We start from the raw sequence: 21,447 nt of genomic DNA on the forward strand, positions 1-21,447 counted from the left end.
GAATATAATTAAATTAAATTCTAAAAAATAGATGGAATTTCTAAATGAATTATACAAAATTAAGCAATCCAATTTTTTTTTTATAATAAAATACTTTCCTGCAAAGCAATTTTTTTAATTTTTTGCTTATTTAACTTATTAATTTTATCAAAACCTGATCAAAGCAATTTTTCTTTTGGAAAACGTAAATATACTCATTGATTATTAATAAAAAAATATAAATTCTTTTTGTGTAAAACAACTCACTTCTTGTATACTTTTTATATACGTAAATAAGCAATATTTTTTAGTATTTTCTTACAATTGAGGAGAAAGAGAGATTCAAGTTAAATACACATTTATCATTAAATCCGATGAAATAATTTTATTAATATTTTTTTAATTTTATATCTTTATTTTAATAAAAAATAGGAAAAAAAAATTATATTGTTTAAAACAAGTATAAATGATATTTGTTATTTATTTTTGTGGAATTACTACTGTAAGTATATTTCAGAAAACAAATGCAAATAAGTCTTCAATTACGAATTTATTCGATTCAATTAAATTACACATTTTAAGTTAACCATAATAAACATGAAAATTCATTCCAAATGATTTATATTTAGAATTCACTCACAAATCAATTTCATATTTTAAATTCTTTTATTATCAAACAGGGTGTAAGATAAGGTTTGACTAAATTTATAAAACAAAGTTTATAGGAGGAACTTATTTTCGTACCTCCAGATGAGGGTTAAATAAGTTAATGGATCTAAATTTTATGGACTAAATGATATATTTATCAAACAAGAGGGGTGAAATTATTATAATCATATTTCATAGATGAAATAATAGTATTTATCTAAAATAAATTTTAATAGGTATTGTAGAATATAATAAGGACACATCTAAAAAATTAACTTATCTAGGATTTTTTTTTTTTTACCTTCTTTTATATATGTTTTTAATTTTATTCATTTTAAGTATAAATAATTATCTCAACTACACTTATTCAATTTCGAGAATAACACTTTAAAGCCTAACCAAACAAAACACATGGTTAAAAAAATTACTAAAACATTCAGTTAATTAACAAATCAAACATAAGTTTTCAAACAAGCGAAAAATATATAGCTCAAAGTACAAAAACATATATTTTTATATCTTAAGCAAATGATGATTAAACAAAACTTAATACACCATTTCATCTTAAGATATCTCACAGAAAAACCCAAAAATTCAGTGTAGCAACAACATTAACACCCAATCTTACAAATGAAGAACAAAACATCAACCCTTAATCACTATGATACAAGACAATTTAATTGATCATCATGATTCAGCAGCAATTTCAACGGTTATGATTTTTTCGGATTCAAGTTGGCTGTAATTTCCTCTTTCCTTGAAAAGTTGGATGTGGTGATGCTTGCAGTATAGTTTTCCCTCATACGCAATGTAGTTTGATGGACTTATTGTACACCCTCCATGAATGCACTTGAAGCAGCTCTTGTGATATGGTGTTCCATTCACAGTAACCTTTAATAAAATACAAAACATTCGTAATTATTTAATCAATATGATTATCTTAAGTATCACTAGTCAAATTTAAATTCTGAATTTTCGTTATTAATTTTTATAAGACAAATAAAAAACTATTGAAAAATATATTATGTTGTAGCGGTTAACGTACCCTTTCAATAGGGTAGGCTGTCTTACTGCAACCAACACATCTTTCTCTTGTGCCTCCAAACTTATTTGACACTTTGTTTGCAACCTGTGGGATACCAATTCCAATTGAAGTAGCAGCAAATAATAAATGACGTTACATGAAAACTATATATATATATATATATATATTACCTCAACATCTATAGGTTTTCCTGGTTTGGCGATTTTTGGGATTCCTGAAAGAATAATTTTAATTAAAATTATAAGTATGAAATAGAAAATTGATTATAATTTTTAAAATTTGATGATGAGTTGGTGCTATTTTACCTTCAAAACTCTTGTTTAGACAGCCAGTTCTCTTGAAGAGTTGGTCATAATGAGGCCTGCAATACAAAACTCCTTCAAAGGAACAATAATTGCCTAACTGCAAACATAACAAATTGTATAAGATAGACGAAATCTAATCTTTCGAATGAGAAAAGCAGAAAGTTTAATTTATATGAATAAAAAAAAAAGTAATATATACCTTAAGGGTATTCTTGCAGTGGTGGCATTTAAAGCAAGTCCTGTGATAAATCCTATTATCAGCTGCTAATTTATCAACAAGATACACAGTTTTTTCACAGGCCATACATTTTTGTTGAGTTCCTCCAAAGCTGGTAGCAGTGGCCATTTCTTCCAAATTTACCAATCTATGGAAAAACCCAACAAAAATTTTATTTTCCTTCCTTCTCTCTTCACAACTTGGCACTCATTGCGCTCTTCATCTCTCCCTCTATTTATACATGCATGAAAATTTTAGTTTAAAATTTAATTAAGCAAAAATATGTAATTAATTAGTGGATTTTAGTGATTTTCGGGTAACTTTTAAGCAAGATTTGTAAAAGATTGATGGAGAATGGTCTTTGGTTGTTTTGTTATCATTTTGTCCTATTTTAAAGCAATTCCATCTTCCAGGTGTCCTATGTTCTAACTATTTAATTTAATTATTTTGATAATTTCTTTATTTTAGTTGCTAATATAACAAAGCAAAAATAGTACAATATATTATTCGAAAACTCTTCTTCTTTATTAATTAAGATTCAATTTCTAAAGTAATTCAAAATATTAGAAATCATATTTTAAGTGCAGTAAATTGATATATGGCGAGCGTATCACAAGACTTAGTATCATATATATATATATATTATGAAAAAATATTATCATTTTTCGTTAAATTAATTAACTAATAGTATTAAACTTTTGAGATATATGTATAAATATTAAATATAATAAAAGTATAATTCTTAAATAATTTATAGATTTATACAAATGTAATGAGCTATTGGTTTGTTCGACTGTCATTTTCAAAATTAATGAAAGAAAGAGATATTATTGTTAAATTTCTAGAGCCACAATTATCTATGAACTTATTACCAGATTTGAAAAATAATTTTAAGCACGAGGTGAAAATTTGATGCCTCTTAGTAACATAATAGGTTATTATGGAGCTACTTAACATCAAATATTAGAGGAAAAATATTCAAAAAGTTTAGAAATATTGTTCACAAAAACTTGAAAAGGGTCAATCCTTTTCATAAAGGTAGTGGGCACACTAAAGAATTTAATCATGAAACCCCTAGCTGGCTATCTTCTTGGTTTCCTTTCCTTTTCCATAATTTGTCTTCTTTGATGAACTTTTTTTGACATTGTTAATGATAAATTAGGTGTAATTAATTATGAATTGGCACTATATATCAAAATCATAATTAGGGAAGTGATTTATTAGTAGATCAATTTTTCTTTAAGTGGTATTATTAAAATCTTTTAAAGGGTTAATGATTGCTTGTGATTGTGAGCTTTGTATGCTAATGAAATATACATGCATTTTATCTTAATCAAAACACTAATCAATGGTCATCAATATGTTTCACCATCATAATATATATGTTCCCTACTCCCTACCAAAGGAAAAAGACAATAATTTATTAATTTTCATTGATTGTGATCTAGATCCTTCAAATCTTGAATCATTATATTTTATTATATTTTATTTTCTTAATAGCATTATCTATTTATATATATATTTCAGTAATCAACGATTCGTCAACTCCTGGGCATTTGGTCTAGTGGTATGATTCTCGCTTTGGGTGCGAGAGGTCCCGAGTTCGATTCTCGGAATGCCCCATTTTTTCCTATAAGAATCCTTTTGAGCAATAATATTTAACAATTATATAGTTCAATAATAAAACTTTTTCAACACTAAAATATTAAGGTAGATGCCAGCATTGTATGTAAAATCATGAATTAATTATTCTTTCAAAAAAAAAAAAAATTATGAATTAATTATAAATCGACAAACCATTGAGAACACTAAACCCCTCAAACTAATAGTTGAAAGCTCAAATGACAAAATCTAATTTTCAGTCCCTTGCTGAAACTCCACTGTTGAAATTTGGCCTTCATAGTAAATTCTATAATTGGATTGCTTTTTCAAGAATTTGCAATAAATGATGAACATATATAAATTTCTACCGCTATGCATCAATAGCATCAGTGGAGGAATAAGTCGCACTACCAGACTCCATTGATTAAAGATCTACATCTACAAATTAAGATCTAAAATTTCTAACTAAATAAAATTAAACATCATAATTTTATTTAGTAATAAACCCTCGTAAAGAAAGGACTGCCCTCACAAAGAAGGCACAAAAAAAACTAAAAATATGGAGATAAAATAATAATAATAATAAAAAAAAAAAACAGATTTGTTATAGAAAAAATAAATCTGTAGTAGGTAGGGAGTAAAAACTACCGAGACTTATTTTTTTAACATTTGTATGCACTCCATGGACGTAAATATATTAGCTTTAAAAATTTACCCATTCATAGAGGACTTGGACGTCTACTTAATATAGCTGTAGAATGAATATCTCTAATGCCAAATATTTTGATTTAGACGAATCTTAAAGCAATATTTTATTTTGTGAAAGAAAAATTTCATTAAGAGAAAATTTGAAGAGATAATAAATAATTAGGTAATTTTGGAAGTAGAATGAAGATAAAAAAAACTCTTGCTAAAGCTGAGCTCCCATATTAACTCGACTCCTAATCTAATGAAGATTAATATCATTCCTACATAAAGCAATTAAATATATTTCAAATATTAATCTTTGAGCATGTGAATTCTAAGATGACGTGTCTTGTAAAAATTTCGGAATTAAATTTATTGATTAATGTAAATATTGAAATTTTCAAATAAAATTGATTAAGACATTATAAATCTTAAATTAAACATTTCAACTACTCATTTTAAGTGATATTTTCAACACCGCTATAAGCCACAAAATTATAAGACAATTAAATAATTAGCTTTCTGACAATAAATACACATATATATTCAAACAAACAGCATAATTTGATAATTAAGTCGACAAAGATTAATAAATTCATGTATTCAGAATAGCGGTTGGGCATTTGGTCTAGTGGTATGATTCTCGCTTAGGGTGCGAGAGGTCCCGAGTTCAATTCTCGGAATGCCCCACTTGCATTTTTAGCTCCTGAGCTGTCCAGGAATTAAACTTCATCAAATTTACTCTACTCCATCAATCTTGAGCTAAAGAAGCTGAGTCCAATTCTGGGGAACCAGATGAGCACCTTTTTTACCATTCTGCTGCAACTCCCTGTAACAAAAGAATATTAATTTGTTCAATTTGCACTGTAATTCCAGTTTATAAATATTAAATATCACGACGTTTTGCAACTTTTGCAGCAGACATCAATAGCGGACTAACATCATGCTTATTTTGGTACATTTTCTATGCTCATTCCAATTGAGGCTCAGTCTAGTGCCCTATCTTCAGCTTAACACAAGGAAATAACTAAGACCGCAAGTACCAAACTAGGAGTCGGATAGGTAAACTACAAGTATAGCGTCATTAATGAAAAACTATAATGAGCCTTCCTTTTAAATATTGTGATTGGGAAACTAAAAAGGAAATCAAGAATGGTTATCACACAAAAAGGCATAGATCTAAGAAAAGTAGGTCAGAAGAAGAAAAATTTCAGTGCCCAACAACAGAAAACATTCAACTAATCTACCTAAACATCATTAGCGCTATAGAAGAACTAACAAAACTTGAGGTCGACAAGAGGGCATTTGGTCTAGTGGTATGATTCTCGCTTTGGGTGCGAGAGGTCCCGAGTTCGATTCTCGGAATGCCCCGTATGGCCCAAAGTCAGCAGAACAATGTGGACTTTCATGTTTTTTTTGCAACTCTCTTCAAACAAAAAAGATGCAACAACTGTTGAGCAGTCAATAAAAGGCCAGCTGCCTCCACCCCACCAAATGGTTCTGCAAGTTCAATCACTCAGACTAACAACCCAGCCTAAGGTGGAAAGTGGAAAGTAACTACACTGCTATACCTTAACCTGAACAGTAAAAAATTCCTTGACAAATTTTGAGAAAACAGACCTTATATATATAGGGTTCACAGAATAATTTACTGATTGTTCCTTGCAATATTTAATAACACCATAATCTTAACATAACAATTATTCTAGAGTTAAAAAAAAAAAAAGCAACAAATTAAATAAGCAAATATCAAGAAAACAAAATCTCAAGATAGGTGGAACAGGCAAGAGTTAATCATAAATGGCTAGCATACAATTAATATACTAATTCATTGTTACTCAACCAAAACTTTATTTATCCGAATATTCAAACTTACCTTTCTTGAACATAATTTTACTCGTACCTGGAGAAAGCTGTAAACCAGCCAAACATTAAAGCTAGACAACTTATTGCTGGTCCTGAATACTTAAAAGTGTCCATTCCAAGTTTAATAGTCAACCATACAGAAATAGCCCCATTCAAACTTAAATTGCCCCCATAATTTTAGTCAAGAAAATATAGATCCTTATAAATAGAAATTCAAAATAAGTTGATTCAAGAGTAAGACATAGTCACCAATTGAACATGATTGTTAGGAAAGCGTAAGTGCCTCATTCCTCCAATAAAAAAAAAAAAAAGCGCAGCCGGTAGAAAAATATCCTAGAAGGAGCAAGAACCAACAAACTGTCACATTCTTTTATACATTGAGTATCCACAGGGAAATTGTGCTCCCAACCTCCAGACTAGAAGATCAATAAAAATTGCATGTAATTATAATCAACAAGTCGACATTTGGTCTACTGGTATGTTTCTCATTTTGGGTATGAGAGGTCCTGAGTTCAATTTCGGAATGCCTCACATTTTCATTTTAATTTATGATATGAAATTTAAGCAGATAATCAGATCATCTTCGCCCAAGTCAAACAGGAAAACAAATGCTTTTCTAGCAGCATATGAGAGTTTTCAGTTGCCTAAGGCAAAATACAAAAACTATATAAAAAAATAAATATGTCAGGCTCCGGTCAATATTCCACATCTTTATTTTATTTTTAAAGGAGACTAGATGCTATCATAGAAGGGGGTGGACAAAGGAAACAACATTATCTATTGGGCATTTGGTCTAGTGGTATGATTCTCGCTTAGGGTGCGAGAGGTCCCGAGTTCAATTCTCGGAATGCCCCATTTAAGAATTAAATATTTTATACATATATATTTTTGAACAGCTTATGAAACACTATAGAGAATCTAAAAGTACTATTTTCTGACAAAAATCTTGACCAATGAATGACTTGCAAAACAAAATGTGAAAAATGATATTCAGCTTAGGATCATACCTGTATGGCTGTATCTACCTTCATTTATTAACAAGAAAAATCGAAGTCACCTCAACCCTGTCAAATGGCATGAACATTAAAACCAAGTTTACTGATTAACAATAACCATCCAAAGACAGCCAAAAAAAGGTGAAGACTACACGCCAAGATACAAACATAAATATCGAAAAGGTTCTGTGATCTGTCATGGCACTTCGTTATCTGTTTTCCATTTAATTTGCCAGTCATCTCATCTCCGAATTATATGTGAGATATTAGCATGTGCTGCTGAAGACCCTTACAATAATTGATACTTGTCAAGAAACTCCAATGCTATAAAGTCAACTTCGCTTGCTTAACCTAATCAAACAGAGCTCGATCCAACTGCAGACCAGAAGACAAAGTTTTCTATACCATTCCGCTACATGCATACCTTGACATTAATAAGTACTTAGATGGTGTTGAAAATTTGGTCTTCAAAACCAAGAATAGTGCTTTCAAGTCAAAACAGAAAATGGTTTAAGGAACATCTCTTGTACATGTAATATTTAGATGAAGTTTTACAGCAAGTGATGCCAAGGAAAAGAAGATTATCATAAGGTCAATACTCATCCTTTGCTTATCTATTACCAAACTAGAATCAGCATTGCGCATTTGATCTAACAGTATGATTCTTATTTAGCGTGTGACTAGTTCAATGTTCAATTCTCTGAATGCCAATGTAAGGAATTTAGATCCCATACAAATTTTCACACTCAACATCCTATTGTAGTTTGAAACATAGAAATCTGAGGTCAAATACAATGTTTCAATAAAAAAAAGGTTTAGAGAATCCAACAACACAAATATAACAATCATAATAAAATCTGAATAACAGGAAACATTTTCTCTGCTAGAGTAGATCCTATTCGTTTTCATATTAATTGAAAATTAGAGAATCCATATGTTACAAATTAAGCAAAATCAGCAACAACAAATGGGAATTTGATCTATCAGTATGATTCTCACTTTGGATGTGAGAGACCCCAAGCTCAATTCTAATTCTACAAATGTCTCGCCTTCCTTTCTGTTCTACATTAAGAAGTCAGTAATCATATGGGTTTAAGTATTGGTTTCTGATATTGAAGTCAACATACTTTGTCTGATATTATTAGATTACAATAATAATACAGTCAAGTATCTGCACTTGACATGTAATCCAAAATTATGACACCAGAAATTCCCACTTATTTTAGCACAGAACTCTAATTAGTTTAGGGAAACAAACAATTATACAAGAAAAAGCTCAGAAAAAATAAAATAAAATTAACCTTAACCTCAAGATGAACCTGAGAAGCAAGGAACAGAAGAAACCAAGCATAGCAAAAGAACTGCAAAACAGAAGATGAAGAAATTAACAAGAATAACATATGCTAACAAAATAACCATAAAAAAACATATACGGAACCCACAAAAATCAACAAATACAAACATAACCCGTAAGATAACACTAAGTAAAACCGATTGTAAGTAAATAATTATTAATTACAATATGGTCGGATAATAATTTGGGCACTGGTGCTCTATTTGGTTGCGGAGAAAACAGGGGAAAAGGAGATGATTTTTCCTCTTTGCTTTTTGTCGGTTTTCTTGCCAAACAAACAGACCAGGTACGTTTTGATTTGTGTCAAAAAGGCCAAGATGCTTCTAGTTGCTTTGCTGATTTTTATAAGTTTGTCATGGAGTGAGATGAGTTCTCATGCAGTTTGTACCGTACAGTTCGTACTGCCTCTAAATCTTAGAAGCTACTATTGTAATTTTTTTATTTATATATTTTCTTTTTTTTGAGAAAAAACGTTTTTCTTCAAAGGGGAAGAAGAAAAAGGAGAGGTTATTACAATAATTTTTGGATTATTGTAAATGGACATGCACATGAATAATTTTCATGTGCCTCAGGGGGTTTTCGTAATTTTATTTTTCAAATTTTCAAAATACTTCAAATTTTTTTTTTATTTGTAAGAAATCAAACGAGGGTTAAAATATCTTTTCCAACAACTTAACAGGGAGCTTACCTCATTTAAATAATTTTTATGAAATACCAATAAGATTTTAATTGAAGCAATAAGCGATTTTAATTTCATAACATTTTATTAGAAAGATAAAAAATCTATTTGCTCATTTGAAATAAATTAAATTTTATATTACATTGTTTGATTTTAAAAAGATTGGATTCATGAATTTACAAAATGTTTTTAGACTAAAATTAAATGAGTTAAATTTTATGATTATTCATAAAAACAATTATTGAGAAAATTTCATATTTGAAATGAGATTTTTGTCTTCTAAAATAATGAAATTTATTGATTTCATGATTTGTCATTTATTTTTTCTCAACTAAATGAAATAATCTTGTAAACCTATAAAAAGTTTAAATTCTATCATTCAAATTTCATCAATCCAAACAACCTGCCAATAATGTGTAAATCACTTGTTAAATTTTTTCTTCAGATGCTCGACTAATAAAATGCAAATAAAAAAAAAAAAAAAAAAAAGATTGCAGGTTCGAAAGACCACCCAAATCTATATTAATCGATATAGCAAATACTAAGAATTCACAATTAAAGATGCACACACTTGCATGAAAAAACATTATTTCACTCAAAACCACAACACTTGTAGCATGTTTACATTGCAAATCACAAATTAATATCTGTACATAAAAATAAAACCAGTTTGCCACCCGAAAAAAGAAAAATACAAGGGTGTCATGTCATGAAAACAATACATACTCCAGCTATTAACTCCATTCAGGGAAAATAAAGTTAATGGTCAAACATCAAGAACCCAGTTAGACACAGAAGAAACCACTTAAAATCAAACTGAATTATAGCCGCTTAAAAATTTTCATACACTGACCGCTAAAAGTACAGCAACCATCACTCAATTCTTTGATTTCGAATGCTTTACAAGCCAATCGATAACTGTATCAATGTTGGTAGAGTTCTTGCATGAAATCATGAAGCAACATACTTCTCTGTCAGTAATTGATTTGAGCCCCCTGCACAAAATAATGTAATTAATATCAAAATACGGTGAAATTTTGATAGTATTAAAATTGAAAATAGAAGAATATGCAGTGGCAAGAACTAAGCTTCTCATATCGTTGTCTTATGGATTCCCTCTTGAATTTAATATATTGATTTTGCTAGGAATCCCTACTACTACTAGAGAGAAATTTTTTTTCTTTTCTTTTATTGAACAAATGCTTGTGATAGTTAATGCCTCAAACATGACACGTTTGATCAATGTAAAATTTTTTATCTTAAGCCTATTCAACACCGTTTTAAAGATTTCTCATGGCATTTGGGCAAAGCTTTTCCAAAACACCACTTACATTTGTTCTGTAAAATCTTGTTTGGACAAAGCTCCCTGTTTGTCAATCTTGTTTCCAAGTACCAGCAAGGGAATACCATTCAGAGACGGCTTGCTTAGAAGGTCATGAAGTTCGCTTCTTGAGACAGATAAATTATCATAATCTGCAGCATCCACAACATATCTGCAAACGCAAAAAAATATTGAGCTCATCTCTGAATATGTATCAAGAGAACAGTTTGTCAAAATGCAGCATAAAGAATATAAAGAACAAGCATAAAGAGTCGCCATGCAGCAGGTTTGCAACTGCCTTCAGGCAAGATGCTCAATAAATTTATGCACCAGAAAATTGAAACTGTAAAAAATAAAAAGGCCTTTGAGACTCTGCTTAACTACATTTGTTTCAGATGGGGATCATCATCACGAGGGGGAAAAGAAAATACAAACCTACTGTTTAGGACACTTCCTAAGAAGGATCTCATATTAATAAAATAAACCAAGACTCCTTATGCCTAAACCTAAACAAGCTTTATAAGAGATATTCAAAAGGGAAGCAAACAAGAAAAGATATCAATACCAATGATAGACTGCAGAATAGACACAACGAACTTCCTATCTGACCCTTCTTTTTCAAAAGGATAAATTTAGAACTTAGCACCAAGGGGTGCCAATCCATATACAAGAGAAAGGCTCGCGTATCCACCAAAAAACAACAGAAGATCTGTAAAAATACAAGACTTGGGAGACCCTTCCTTCAAAACCTATCCCACTCAACTATTATTCCAAACAGTATTCAATTATGACACATTAATTGATAAAGAACGCTTCTTTTCACAGAAGACAACATCCAGAAGAGCCACACATAACCTAGACAACATGTTGGGCTAACTTAATATAACTCAGCACAAAATTTCAACGCCTATTTCACAATTAGCTCATGAGACACTGTCATTTAAAATAAGCAGCAGTGAAATGTTGGATAAATCATTGTTCAACCTAGGTAACAGGATTGCACATAATTTCTCCTGCTTGGGGCTGCAAGATCTCATAACAGTAAGAGACAGGATGAGGAAGGACAAGTTAAAGCCTAAATTTTCAAAATATCCATTCTCTCTGCAATGTCCTCATTTTAAGTTGTGCAAGGATTTCAGTAAACGAGAATTGCAACAAGAAGAGGAGGTCACACAACATATTTAGGGCACATTGATGGTATAAATGCAGACAGCATAACAAGAAGAGTCACAGAATCAAAGGATGTAAATTTTTATAGCTAGTGAAATGAAGAAGCTGAACTCAACCAAGACTAAATTCAAAACTATAGGGGTGGATGAAGCATGAATCATTAAGATATTGCTCAAAACCATAAACTTCCTACTACATTCTTCCAAAATGTTTTTAAATTTCTAATCCACAGTAACTAGAATCATATCTTGCACCAAATCTTTACCTCTCTTGCACCCTTGCCTAAGGGAAACAGATGCAAATGATGTATCAAGGTCTCTGAGTTCAGTTCAGAATCTTCAATTTTGCTTTAAAAGAAACAAGGTAATGCTACAGGGTTAGCTACGTAATGCCGCATTCTTATACAGAATTTTCACATAAAGGTCCTTATTAATCTTGCAGACTTATATTACTCTCAAATTCCCCAAATCAAGAACTATGGTTAAGCCCATATATTGGAGGCAATACATTATACAAGGCATCCCCTAGCTAAAATACATTTCTTTTCATATATGCTGAAAAGAAAACATTTTCAGGTTTTTGCAGCTTAAGCATTCTTTAAGCACCAATTATATGAACACAAACATTAGATAATCCATGACTTGGTTCTGGGAATTTGATAAAGGAAGAAAACTAAGTATAACGTGAGCAATAGAAGTGTGAATTCAAGATGGAAGAATTTCATTGTAAATTTGGATATAGAAGATTCATATCCAAGAAAAGACCATATCAATACTCTTATCAACAAAATAGATGAAAACAAACAAATATGAAAAGAAAAGATGTACATGCTGATACTATTGGATGTGATAAACATTGGTCATGTTTTTTGAAACACTGACATTTCAGCAAGAAAATATATGAGCAAAAAAAATTAAAGCACATGCATATGGTTTTGCATACTTCAAAGGTCTTAAAGTTCTTCCTATAATTTTGAGACAAAAGTGAGCATGAAGATTGCAAACAAGGTTATGCATATATAGTTAAAAAAGTGAGACATACACAATAGCTGAAACTGCGCGGCAGTATCTTTCCCACATGCTGCGAAACCTTGGTTGACCTCCAAGATCCCACAACTTTATTGTGACATTTCCTTTTGTTACCTTCCTCATATTAAATCCTACCTGTAGGTAAAAGAGACAACTTGATTGGCATGTCCATGAATTAATGCAAGTAGTTACCAGGTAAAAGAACTCCATTACAAATGAGAAATAGGCCACAACATAAAGTAGTTTTAGGAAGGCTACTTACTGTTGGGATCATATCTTCACTATATCCACCAGTCTAGAAAAAGGTGTCAAAATAGAAATTCTGCTGTCAGCTTAAAACAATAGCAGAAAAACAAAAACATATAAACAAACAAGTTGTGAACTTTCTCACTTACTGCAATAACATTTACGAGTGATGTTTTCCCTGCATTCTGAAGTCCTATCAAAGACAATTCCATCTCTTGCTTGAAAAAGAGACTACAATCAGAAAACAAAAGAAATATGTAAAAATGGAAAATCCAATACATATAAAGAGTCAAGACTATTTGAGATCAGATACTTCCGCGGAAAGGGAAGGAGCAAGAATCATTTCAATCCACTCATATTATGCGATTTAACTTGATACAGGTTGCAGCAATAGGGACTCTCAAAAACATGTAAAGATCTCTGCTGATTGCATGGATTTACTAGATGATTAATTTCTATGAAATTCTTTAAAGCCATCCAGGATTAATATTGAAAGGGGTAACAAGGGCATTGAAAATGAAGTTTATTATTATGACAGTAGTTTTTCATAGCAACAGCAGCAGAAATGCTGATTCTATCGATGGTGCGACTTGAGAACTGCAATTTTTACTAAGAGACCCAATAAATCCGGCCTAGACAAATTGATATATATATATATATATATATATATATATAATTTCACTACCGCATGTTATTAGAGCTGGTAGTCCAACAATTGGAGAAAAAAAAAAAAAAACTTGTCTTTGACCATACGAAACGTCACTATAAGAACCAACAAGATCTAAGTACGAATGACCAAAATCCCAAAGGAACCATCAAGAACCACTATCATTAAGCATTAGGAGAACCAAATGTCCCAAAATTTTTCAAGCACCACAAAAGTTGTCCATATGCTTACTTTCAACCTATGAAACTGCAACCAATTCCATTTCACAGCATCATGGAACTAAAAAAGCTTCCACAAGCTACCTAAAGATTTGCTGACATCATAATAAGCTATTGCCTTGGGTCAAAAATTCCCACCACCATTGTTCTCAAACCACCGACTCGGTCTCATAATAATTGCCACTGTTTAACTTAACTATTTAGCATATCAAAAATTGATTGTTTAATTGATTCAAGGTCTTTCAATAGTGCATTCCACCTAATACATCTAAGGATTCATGCAGCTGTATAACACATGTTAAAAATCAACCTAATTAGTCTCATCCAGTTAAGACCTTCAGTAGATACTTCCATGAAAGCATATGAAATACTCAATTAAAATCCTTCACACTTCCTAGCAAATAATGCAACCAAAAATTTCATTGTTTCCAATAAGTCTCCATTTTGCCACCTAAAATTGAAACTAAATATCTCTATCTCTTTCTGTCTCTCTCTCTCTCTACCTGGGAGTAAATTGAAACTGAAAATATGAAACGAGATAATAATCCAAATAGTCACTTAAGAGTAATTTAAGGAGCATTGAAATTTTTCAAAACAAAATTTCCTCTCTTTTCCAAAGCCTCCTTTCAACCAAACAAATAAAACCTAAACAACAGCCTAATTTTCTTTCGACCAAACCCAAGGTTTAATTATCACAAAATGGAATAATGGTTTCGACAATTTAAGGCAAAAAAATCAAATCAAGAAACTCATGTGTGCCCATTTATTATCATTAGTCTTGGTTTAAATTTCAAAGAATTCAAAATTCAGAAACTTCACACCTCAGAGAAAAAAAATTGAAATAAATTTCAAAAATTTCTCAGCATCCAAACAGATGTCAAAAAAAATTACCTTCTCAGCCAATTGAGAAATGCTTCCCATAATCCCATCTTCGTTCTTCTTTTTTTGTCAATGTGAATAAAAATAACAAGAAATTAGGGTTTCGATTCGAGAGATGGATCTGTTGATGAAAAAAGAAAAGAGTCTTTATTTGTGCCTTTTCCTCTCAATAATTGAATTCAATTCCCTCCCTATTTAAAAATCCAAACCCAGGACACCAAACGTAATCATAATACAAGTACAAACAAAATAAAATTGTTTTATTTTTTCCTCCACGCGCTAAATAATGAGAGTGGATAATATCAGCCAATAGTAGCGATTTTTTGCTACATCCGTTAGTATCTTAATGGTGAAAATATGTGCACGCGCTAAGGATGAATGTCATAAATGTTGAGTTTGGGGAAACTGAACGACGTAGTTTTACTAAGTTGAAAAGGAAATGGATTTTTATTTTGTCCTTGTTTATCGCGTGAGGCAACTTCTTCCAGTTTCTCAATTCTCAGTTGGCTATCTCCAGGTTGTCGATTTGTGGTTGTACGTCCAGAGGGATGCGAACACGCGGTGCCAATTGATTGGTTCTTATCTCTTTCTTTTTTTTTTATGTTTTTCCTGATTGGTTCTCTGTCTCTAATTCTCTCCTGTCTTTTTTTTTTTTTTTTTTTCCAAAATTTAAAAAATAGTACTTTATTAATGTCGGCCCGTCCACCAATAAGATAATCATTCAAAAGACAAATCAACGGGGGTAATCTTTACCTATTTCTTACTTTTTTTTTTTCCAAAGTAATGATAATATTTTTTTAGTATAATGATAATATTACTTTTTACTTAATCCGCATGAAAAATCTATACTATACTATACTATGTATAAATGTGAAAAACTAGATAATAATAAGATTTTTGATATCGCGCTTGATAAAATTTAGAATATTTTAAAATAACATTAGTTATAGCCAATTAGAAAATTATATTTTATTAGCTGATTGGATATATTTATAAAAATTATTTTTTAAACCAATCATATGTGATTTGATTGTCTTTTCATTTATATGAAGAGTGACAGGTCCCAAGTTTGAATTTTTTCGACTACAAGTATTTTTATTAATTTGGTGAGTGGAAGGTTATTCCTTGCTGTGTAGCCCGCAGTATTATTTTGGCCTATCAAGCCTATTAATGAATAAAAAAATCATTTTTAAATAAATACATATAATAATAAGCATTTCAAAATTTAAATTTTCTCTTTACTAAATTTATTTTTTAATAAATATATATGACAAAGACACATTGGAAAATTGTTTTATATTTTATTTATTAAATATTTAATTCTTTTAGGATATAGATAAAAAAAGAAAGAAAATATATTCTTTTATCAATATTCTTTTTTTCCTTTGTGTGATTTGATTTGATATATTTTTTTAAAAAAATAAATTTTCAAATCGAATATATAATATTTTATTTAGGAGAGAGATAAAAATAAAAGAGTATATTACTTTATTAATATTTTTTCTTTATATTTGTAAGATTTGATTGGATATATTTTTTATAAAGTAAATTTTGAAACAAAATTTACATAATTAAACCTGAGATGATAAACAGTTGAAAATTTTAATTCAAAAATATATATCATTTTATTGATATATTCATATATCTATATACGTTGAAACTTTTTTTTTTTTTTTGTTAGGTGAGTTCTGAAAGAGTTTTATTTTTAATAATAATTTTTTATTTTCTTTTTCGTTACTGAATAATTTATAACTACTATCATTTTAATTTAGTAAGAGATTTATATTTCACTTGCAATAAATAGATGATATATTGATGATTAAGTATTTTAAATTTTATTATTATTTTTTTCTTCTATTCTAAATCTATTTGACTTAAAAGAAAATAGTGTTTTAAGAAATTGGAAAAAAACTAGAAATATATATTTCTATTCCGGTCACCTTTTGGTGTTTCAAGATTTTATGTGCATGTACTTATATTACTTTCTCTGATACACTGGATAAGTAATATTATGACTGTAGCCAAAGTGATTTCCATTATCAAATTCATATTATCTTCTTATTTCTTTTCTTTTACCTAGCAGTACAAAATAAGTTATTATTATTTTTTTATTATAGTTGTATATAGATATTGATTTGGGGTTAAGGGCAGGGGTTGAACATTGAATGATGGCTTGATTTAGGGATTAAATGATTAGGTCTAAGGATTGTATTGAACTTTTTTTCTGAAACTACTTCATTATATAAAAATAGAATTAAGTACATAAGAAGTAACAGTGCAAATAGTTTATTTTAATTTAAACAAAACTTATGCTTTGATATTATATAGATAAAAAAAATAAATATATAACAAACATAATCAACGTGTAATGCACGTCATATAAAGAACTAGTAGATTTCAAAACGGAGCAATCAATTATATGGTTTCAAAATAAATTTAATAATGATAAATTGCACGATAATATTACTATACTACATGGTTTGTTAATAATAGATCGTGTTATATCAGAATTTTATATTATATATTTTTAATGAGTTTTATTTTCTATTTATCACAAAATGAGCAATCTTATAATATAGGTTGACGTCATTACCAGAGCAAGATTTATTACTGCCTTCTATTCTTTATATAGACACAGCTAACTTTGTACATAAATTAAGGAATTAATTTAGCTGAATTTTTTTGGAAAAATTTTCATATTTTGCCCTAGCATTGCATTAATTGAGTGTTCATAGAGAAAGTCCAATATCTCACACCAACTTATTTTAATAAGCACATTTAAAGAACATATTACAGAGGAATCGAACCCAATTTTCTGTTGATTAATGTCAACTTAACGGCCTAATCAAATGAAAAACTTTTGTCCTCCCATTAAAAATGTGCATATTTCATAACGAAAGTATGGTGCAATTTCATATAATTTGCACATTCCATAAAAATACGCAATTTTTTTGCAGCAAAATCCTTAATGCTCCACTTATATAACATATGCTGTTTTTTTTAGTCAATTTTTTCACACGAGTAGTTTATAATAAAACGCGTTGATATAACGTTAAACTAGACACATAATAACTTTTTTATTTTTAATTAATGAAATATAAATTACAATTATTCACGCATTTTTTATTTTACTTAAATATGATGATATGATAGCGAAAAATATATAGCTATATAACAAAAGTGTGTCACAATTAGAAGATTTAAATGCAGATGGTGTAACAATAAATAAAGTACAAAACCTGAAAACTACATGTAATTTGGCTGAAACTAGAGAGAGAAAGATAATACAGTTGCATTGATAATTCAATCATATTTAATGCAGTATTTGAATTTTGTTTGTCACTTTCTTTGGTGTTGTTAACAAAGCAAATGAAGGAAAATTTAGACCATGTACTTTGGCTACAGAATGAATCGAAACCATAATGATAGAATTTGCTATTTGGCTAAAAAATTGAATAATTTTGTCTATTTAAATGAAACAATCAAAATGGAAATTTTGTCTATATAAAAAAAAATATCGAAGGGAGTCAATTTTTTTTAGAGTAAATAAAGAACAACAATCAGACTGAAAATAGAATCTTGAGTAAGCAATCCCTCTCAATGCTCCATGTACTGTATCGTAACTTTTATTCGAGGAATCATGCGTCTTTTTTTTTTTTTTTTAAATACTATTATCCTTCGGGGCAAACTGTAGGATGATGAACTTAAATCCGAGTTATTATACCGTGAAACTGTGATTCATATAAAATATTTACATCGAATGGTTTGTAATTATATGATCCAATTAAAATTCCATGTAAGATGTTTACATAGAATGATTTGCAATTTTAGGATCTAATTAAAAAAATAACTGCCAAATAATTGCATAAATACAGTTTTTGAAATTTAGAAAACTAACTGTTACATAAAGAAAAAACAATATAAATTATGAGACTCGTTTACGCGTATTTATTTATTCACTATTGGTTTGTCATTACATGTATGACATTCTACATGGAATCACAGTTGTACTGTATAATTTTTCCGCAAATCCCTCAACCAAAGAGAGTCATCTCCACTCTATTAACCATTTTTATGCAGTATGTCTTGCCATACTTGCTAGGTTGGAACTCTTTTTACAAATTATTTTGTATGATTTAGGGATGGGCACTGTTTGACTATAATCAAATAATTGAATTAGACTACTCATTTTTATTATTTCGATGAAAAGAAATTTAATTTTTGATTTTTAATTTGATTATTTTCAGATTTAAAAGAAGTGTCTTATATTTTGTTTCATGGATTTTAACATGGCAGATGGAAGAGATTCAGACCCTACCATTTTCTGTTTAGGCAATAACAATAGTCTGAAAGTGGCAGCATCTTAATTATATATAAGTTTGGCAAATGGCAAATGGATTGGAAAATAATATTTTCATATTAATAATATTTTATTTTATTTTAAACAAATGGCATTTTTATTTTAAAAATAATATTTTCACATTAATAAGGCGTTTAGTTGCTGAAATCTCATGGAAAATGGATTGGAAGAGTTGGATTCCAATATTTGATTACTACTTTTCCTAAAAAATTAAATTAAGAGTATGTTCGGCAAAGTTAGCTATTAGCGGTTTTAATAATATTTAGTTGTTAACTGTTTTAATAACTTTTCATAAAATTCTAAAAGCTAAATTTTATATGAGTTATTTTTTTATAAAATGTTACCTTAACCTCCAAAAGTTAGTTCAAACCTTATGTTACCAAATACTATACTTACAAAGTTATTGCTGAACACAACCTAGATAGGAAAAAGATTAAATTCTTGTATAAAATAAGAGATTTAAACTTTATAATTTATTGTCACAATTATGCTATTTTCCTAAAAAGTTTTATTGTCATGTAAACATATAATTAACTTTCTTATAATCCTTTTCTAGAATTCTACTTTTCTAGTAAAGTAATTTTTTATAGTAAAGTAACCAAACATCACCTAAAGTTAGTGTGAAATTATAAATAAAAAAATATTTAATATAATCCAACAAAAACAATTATTTGAAATATATATATATATATATATATATATATATATATATATACCCACGCAGAAAACGAAGAATAAAAAAAATAGCAATATAGAGAAAGGTTGAGCATTTTTTTATTTTTAATTTAAAAATAAAAAAGGGAGAAAGGTTTAAGAAATCTAATAGAATTTCTCAAGTCTGGTGATTTATTAAGTATTCTCTAACTTTTTTTTTTTTTTTAATTTCCCATATTATTATAGTAAATAGTTTTAGAAAAACACATTACTTTTCAAAATAATTTTGAATCCTGCCATTATTCGGAGGATAAACCTGACAACTAACAACCATGTGAAAAATGTTTTCACGAATGTCTCTTAATTTTAAAAATAGACATTATATTAAATGTCCCATATGTCAGTCACACCACAATACAAATGCCAATTAGCGACAACCAACCACCCACCATAGTCCCTGTACTTGCATTTTCAAGAAATTTCATAGAAGCATCCTCGAAATTGCATTTGTTCATTTGGGCAAGACAATTATTAAAGTTCCAATCAACTCTTGCATGTAGCTAAAATTGAAATGAAATATAACCTATTCTGTCTACTATTTTTTTACCCCATCTCTTATCTCCAAATTAAATTTGACCATAAATCTTTATCTTACCTAGAAGGTCGTGAGATAGTTCGGTCCATATTCGGTGTGAGCGTTGGAGCATTGACAGGACTTTTTTCTAATACTAGATGGCCCAGAAGAATGCACCTTGATGTACTAGTTATCGTGCCTACGGTAAATGTTGGGTGGCCATATGCAAAGCAGATAACCATCGAAAGCATGTCACATAAAAATAAATATATTTTAAATTTCATACATACTAAGAAAAAATAGTTAAAATAAATATGTTTCTAATTTGATAAAGATAAAAAAATAGGTAACATTTTTTCTTATTTACCTTTATATTAATTAATATTATATGGCTTCCAATAAAGAGCTGAATGAAAAAATTGTAGATAACAATACATGTTAGAGGCACATTAGATAATTAAAAAATAATTGTACTTTCAAAAAGAAAAATGACCTATCATTTTGGATAAATGAAAAAGGAAATTAGAGTTATCTTTATAGAGCAGAAGGAATATAATTGTAATCAAATAATTACAATTACACCTGTTTTTTGGAATTTATGCTAAAATAGTCGATACAACTTAACTCTATATCATATGCTTTTTTGGCATTTTTTGGGCTTTGAACTTTTTATTTCTTTTTTGGGACCTAACATTCTATATTTTTTTTTATTCTCTGTATTAAAGTATTATAGGAGATAGCTAGTAGCTATGGCAATATTTGTAGTAGTGTTTGAAGGAGTGTGTCTATGCATTTCAACTCTTTGGGATCTTCAAGAAATGAGATTTGCAGCCATTTTTGATGATGTGAGTTCCATTGCTGTGGCGATTATAATGGCAACTCTGTCATGTTTTCTTGCTGTGAGAAGAAGGTGATCAATTCAGATTTTCAGCTGTAGCAGCAATTGTATTCTT

At 29.3% G+C, this 21,447-nt stretch overlaps 2 protein-coding genes, 1 long non-coding RNA gene and 4 other non-coding genes across 11 annotated transcripts; 4 read left to right on the plus strand and 3 right to left on the minus strand.

Annotated features, from left to right (window-relative positions):
- Window positions 1-1,090: 1,090 nt before the first annotated feature.
- On the minus strand, window positions 1,091-2,422 carry LOC105650791 (LIM domain-containing protein WLIM1). Its single transcript, XM_012237744.4, has 5 exons — window positions 2,177-2,422; window positions 1,978-2,074; window positions 1,843-1,886; window positions 1,673-1,756; window positions 1,091-1,518 (listed from the first exon to the last, which is right to left on the minus strand). The coding sequence occupies exons 1-5, from the start codon at window positions 2,321-2,323 to the stop codon at window positions 1,315-1,317; spliced, it is 576 nt and encodes a 191-aa protein (XP_012093134.1). The 5' UTR covers window positions 2,324-2,422; the 3' UTR covers window positions 1,091-1,314.
- A 1,322-nt stretch (window positions 2,423-3,744) lies between these two features.
- Window positions 3,745-3,816, plus strand: TRNAP-UGG (transfer RNA proline (anticodon UGG)). The gene has a single exon. It is a non-coding gene; the product is annotated as a tRNA-Pro (tRNA).
- Window positions 3,817-4,966: 1,150 nt separating this feature from the next.
- LOC105650790 (uncharacterized) lies at window positions 4,967-9,352 on the minus strand. Of its 5 annotated transcripts, none has more exons than XR_016321492.1 (3): window positions 8,864-9,319; window positions 7,513-8,705; window positions 4,967-7,413 (listed from the first exon to the last, which is right to left on the minus strand). It is a non-coding gene; the product is annotated as an uncharacterized LOC105650790 (long non-coding RNA). The 5 variants fall into 5 exon arrangements; XR_016321494.1 differs by having other exon boundaries at window positions 4,967-6,682; window positions 7,357-8,705; XR_016321493.1 differs by having other exon boundaries at window positions 8,652-8,705; window positions 8,864-9,107.
- TRNAP-AGG (transfer RNA proline (anticodon AGG)) lies at window positions 5,101-5,172 on the plus strand. Its single transcript has one exon. It is a non-coding gene; the product is annotated as a tRNA-Pro (tRNA).
- On the plus strand, window positions 5,783-5,854 carry TRNAP-UGG (transfer RNA proline (anticodon UGG)). The gene has a single exon. It is a non-coding gene; the product is annotated as a tRNA-Pro (tRNA).
- On the plus strand, window positions 7,132-7,203 carry TRNAP-AGG (transfer RNA proline (anticodon AGG)). Its single transcript has one exon. It is a non-coding gene; the product is annotated as a tRNA-Pro (tRNA).
- Window positions 9,353-10,079: 727 nt separating the features above from the next.
- LOC105650789 (ADP-ribosylation factor-like protein 8a) lies at window positions 10,080-15,099 on the minus strand. Its single transcript, XM_012237743.4, has 6 exons — window positions 14,919-15,099; window positions 13,292-13,373; window positions 13,159-13,191; window positions 12,910-13,031; window positions 10,709-10,870; window positions 10,080-10,372 (listed from the first exon to the last, which is right to left on the minus strand). The coding sequence occupies exons 1-6, from the start codon at window positions 14,954-14,956 to the stop codon at window positions 10,255-10,257; spliced, it is 555 nt and encodes a 184-aa protein (XP_012093133.1). The 5' UTR covers window positions 14,957-15,099; the 3' UTR covers window positions 10,080-10,254.
- Between the last annotated feature and the right edge of the window lie 6,348 nt (window positions 15,100-21,447).

The sequence above is a fragment of the Jatropha curcas genome, chromosome 6, assembly GCF_041381405.1.
Source record: "Jatropha curcas cultivar XTBG-Jc1 chromosome 6, XTBG_Jcur_1.0, whole genome shotgun sequence".
Taxonomy (NCBI): domain Eukaryota; kingdom Viridiplantae; phylum Streptophyta; class Magnoliopsida; order Malpighiales; family Euphorbiaceae; genus Jatropha; species Jatropha curcas.

Excerpts from the sequence above, each read along its gene's own strand:
- LOC105650791 (XM_012237744.4), bottom strand. The coding sequence starts at position 2,323 with ATGGCCACTGCTACCAGCTTTGGAGGAACTCAACAAAAATGTATGGCC. Across the intron at positions 1,887-1,977 it reads TCTAAACAAGAGTTTTGAAG|GAATCCCAAAAATCGCCAAA; the intron begins GTAAAATAGCAC and ends TTATTCTTTCAG. Across the intron at positions 1,519-1,672 it reads CAGCCTACCCTATTGAAAGG|GTTACTGTGAATGGAACACC; the intron begins GTACGTTAACCG and ends ATTTTATTAAAG.
- LOC105650789 (XM_012237743.4), bottom strand. The coding sequence starts at position 14,956 with ATGGGATTATGGGAAGCATTTCTCAATTGGCTGAGAAG. Across the intron at positions 13,192-13,291 it reads CACTCGTAAATGTTATTGCA|ACTGGTGGATATAGTGAAGA; the intron begins GTAAGTGAGAAA and ends ACCTTTTTCTAG. Across the intron at positions 10,871-12,909 it reads CGCGCAGTTTCAGCTATTGT|ATATGTTGTGGATGCTGCAG; the intron begins GTATGTCTCACT and ends TTGCGTTTGCAG.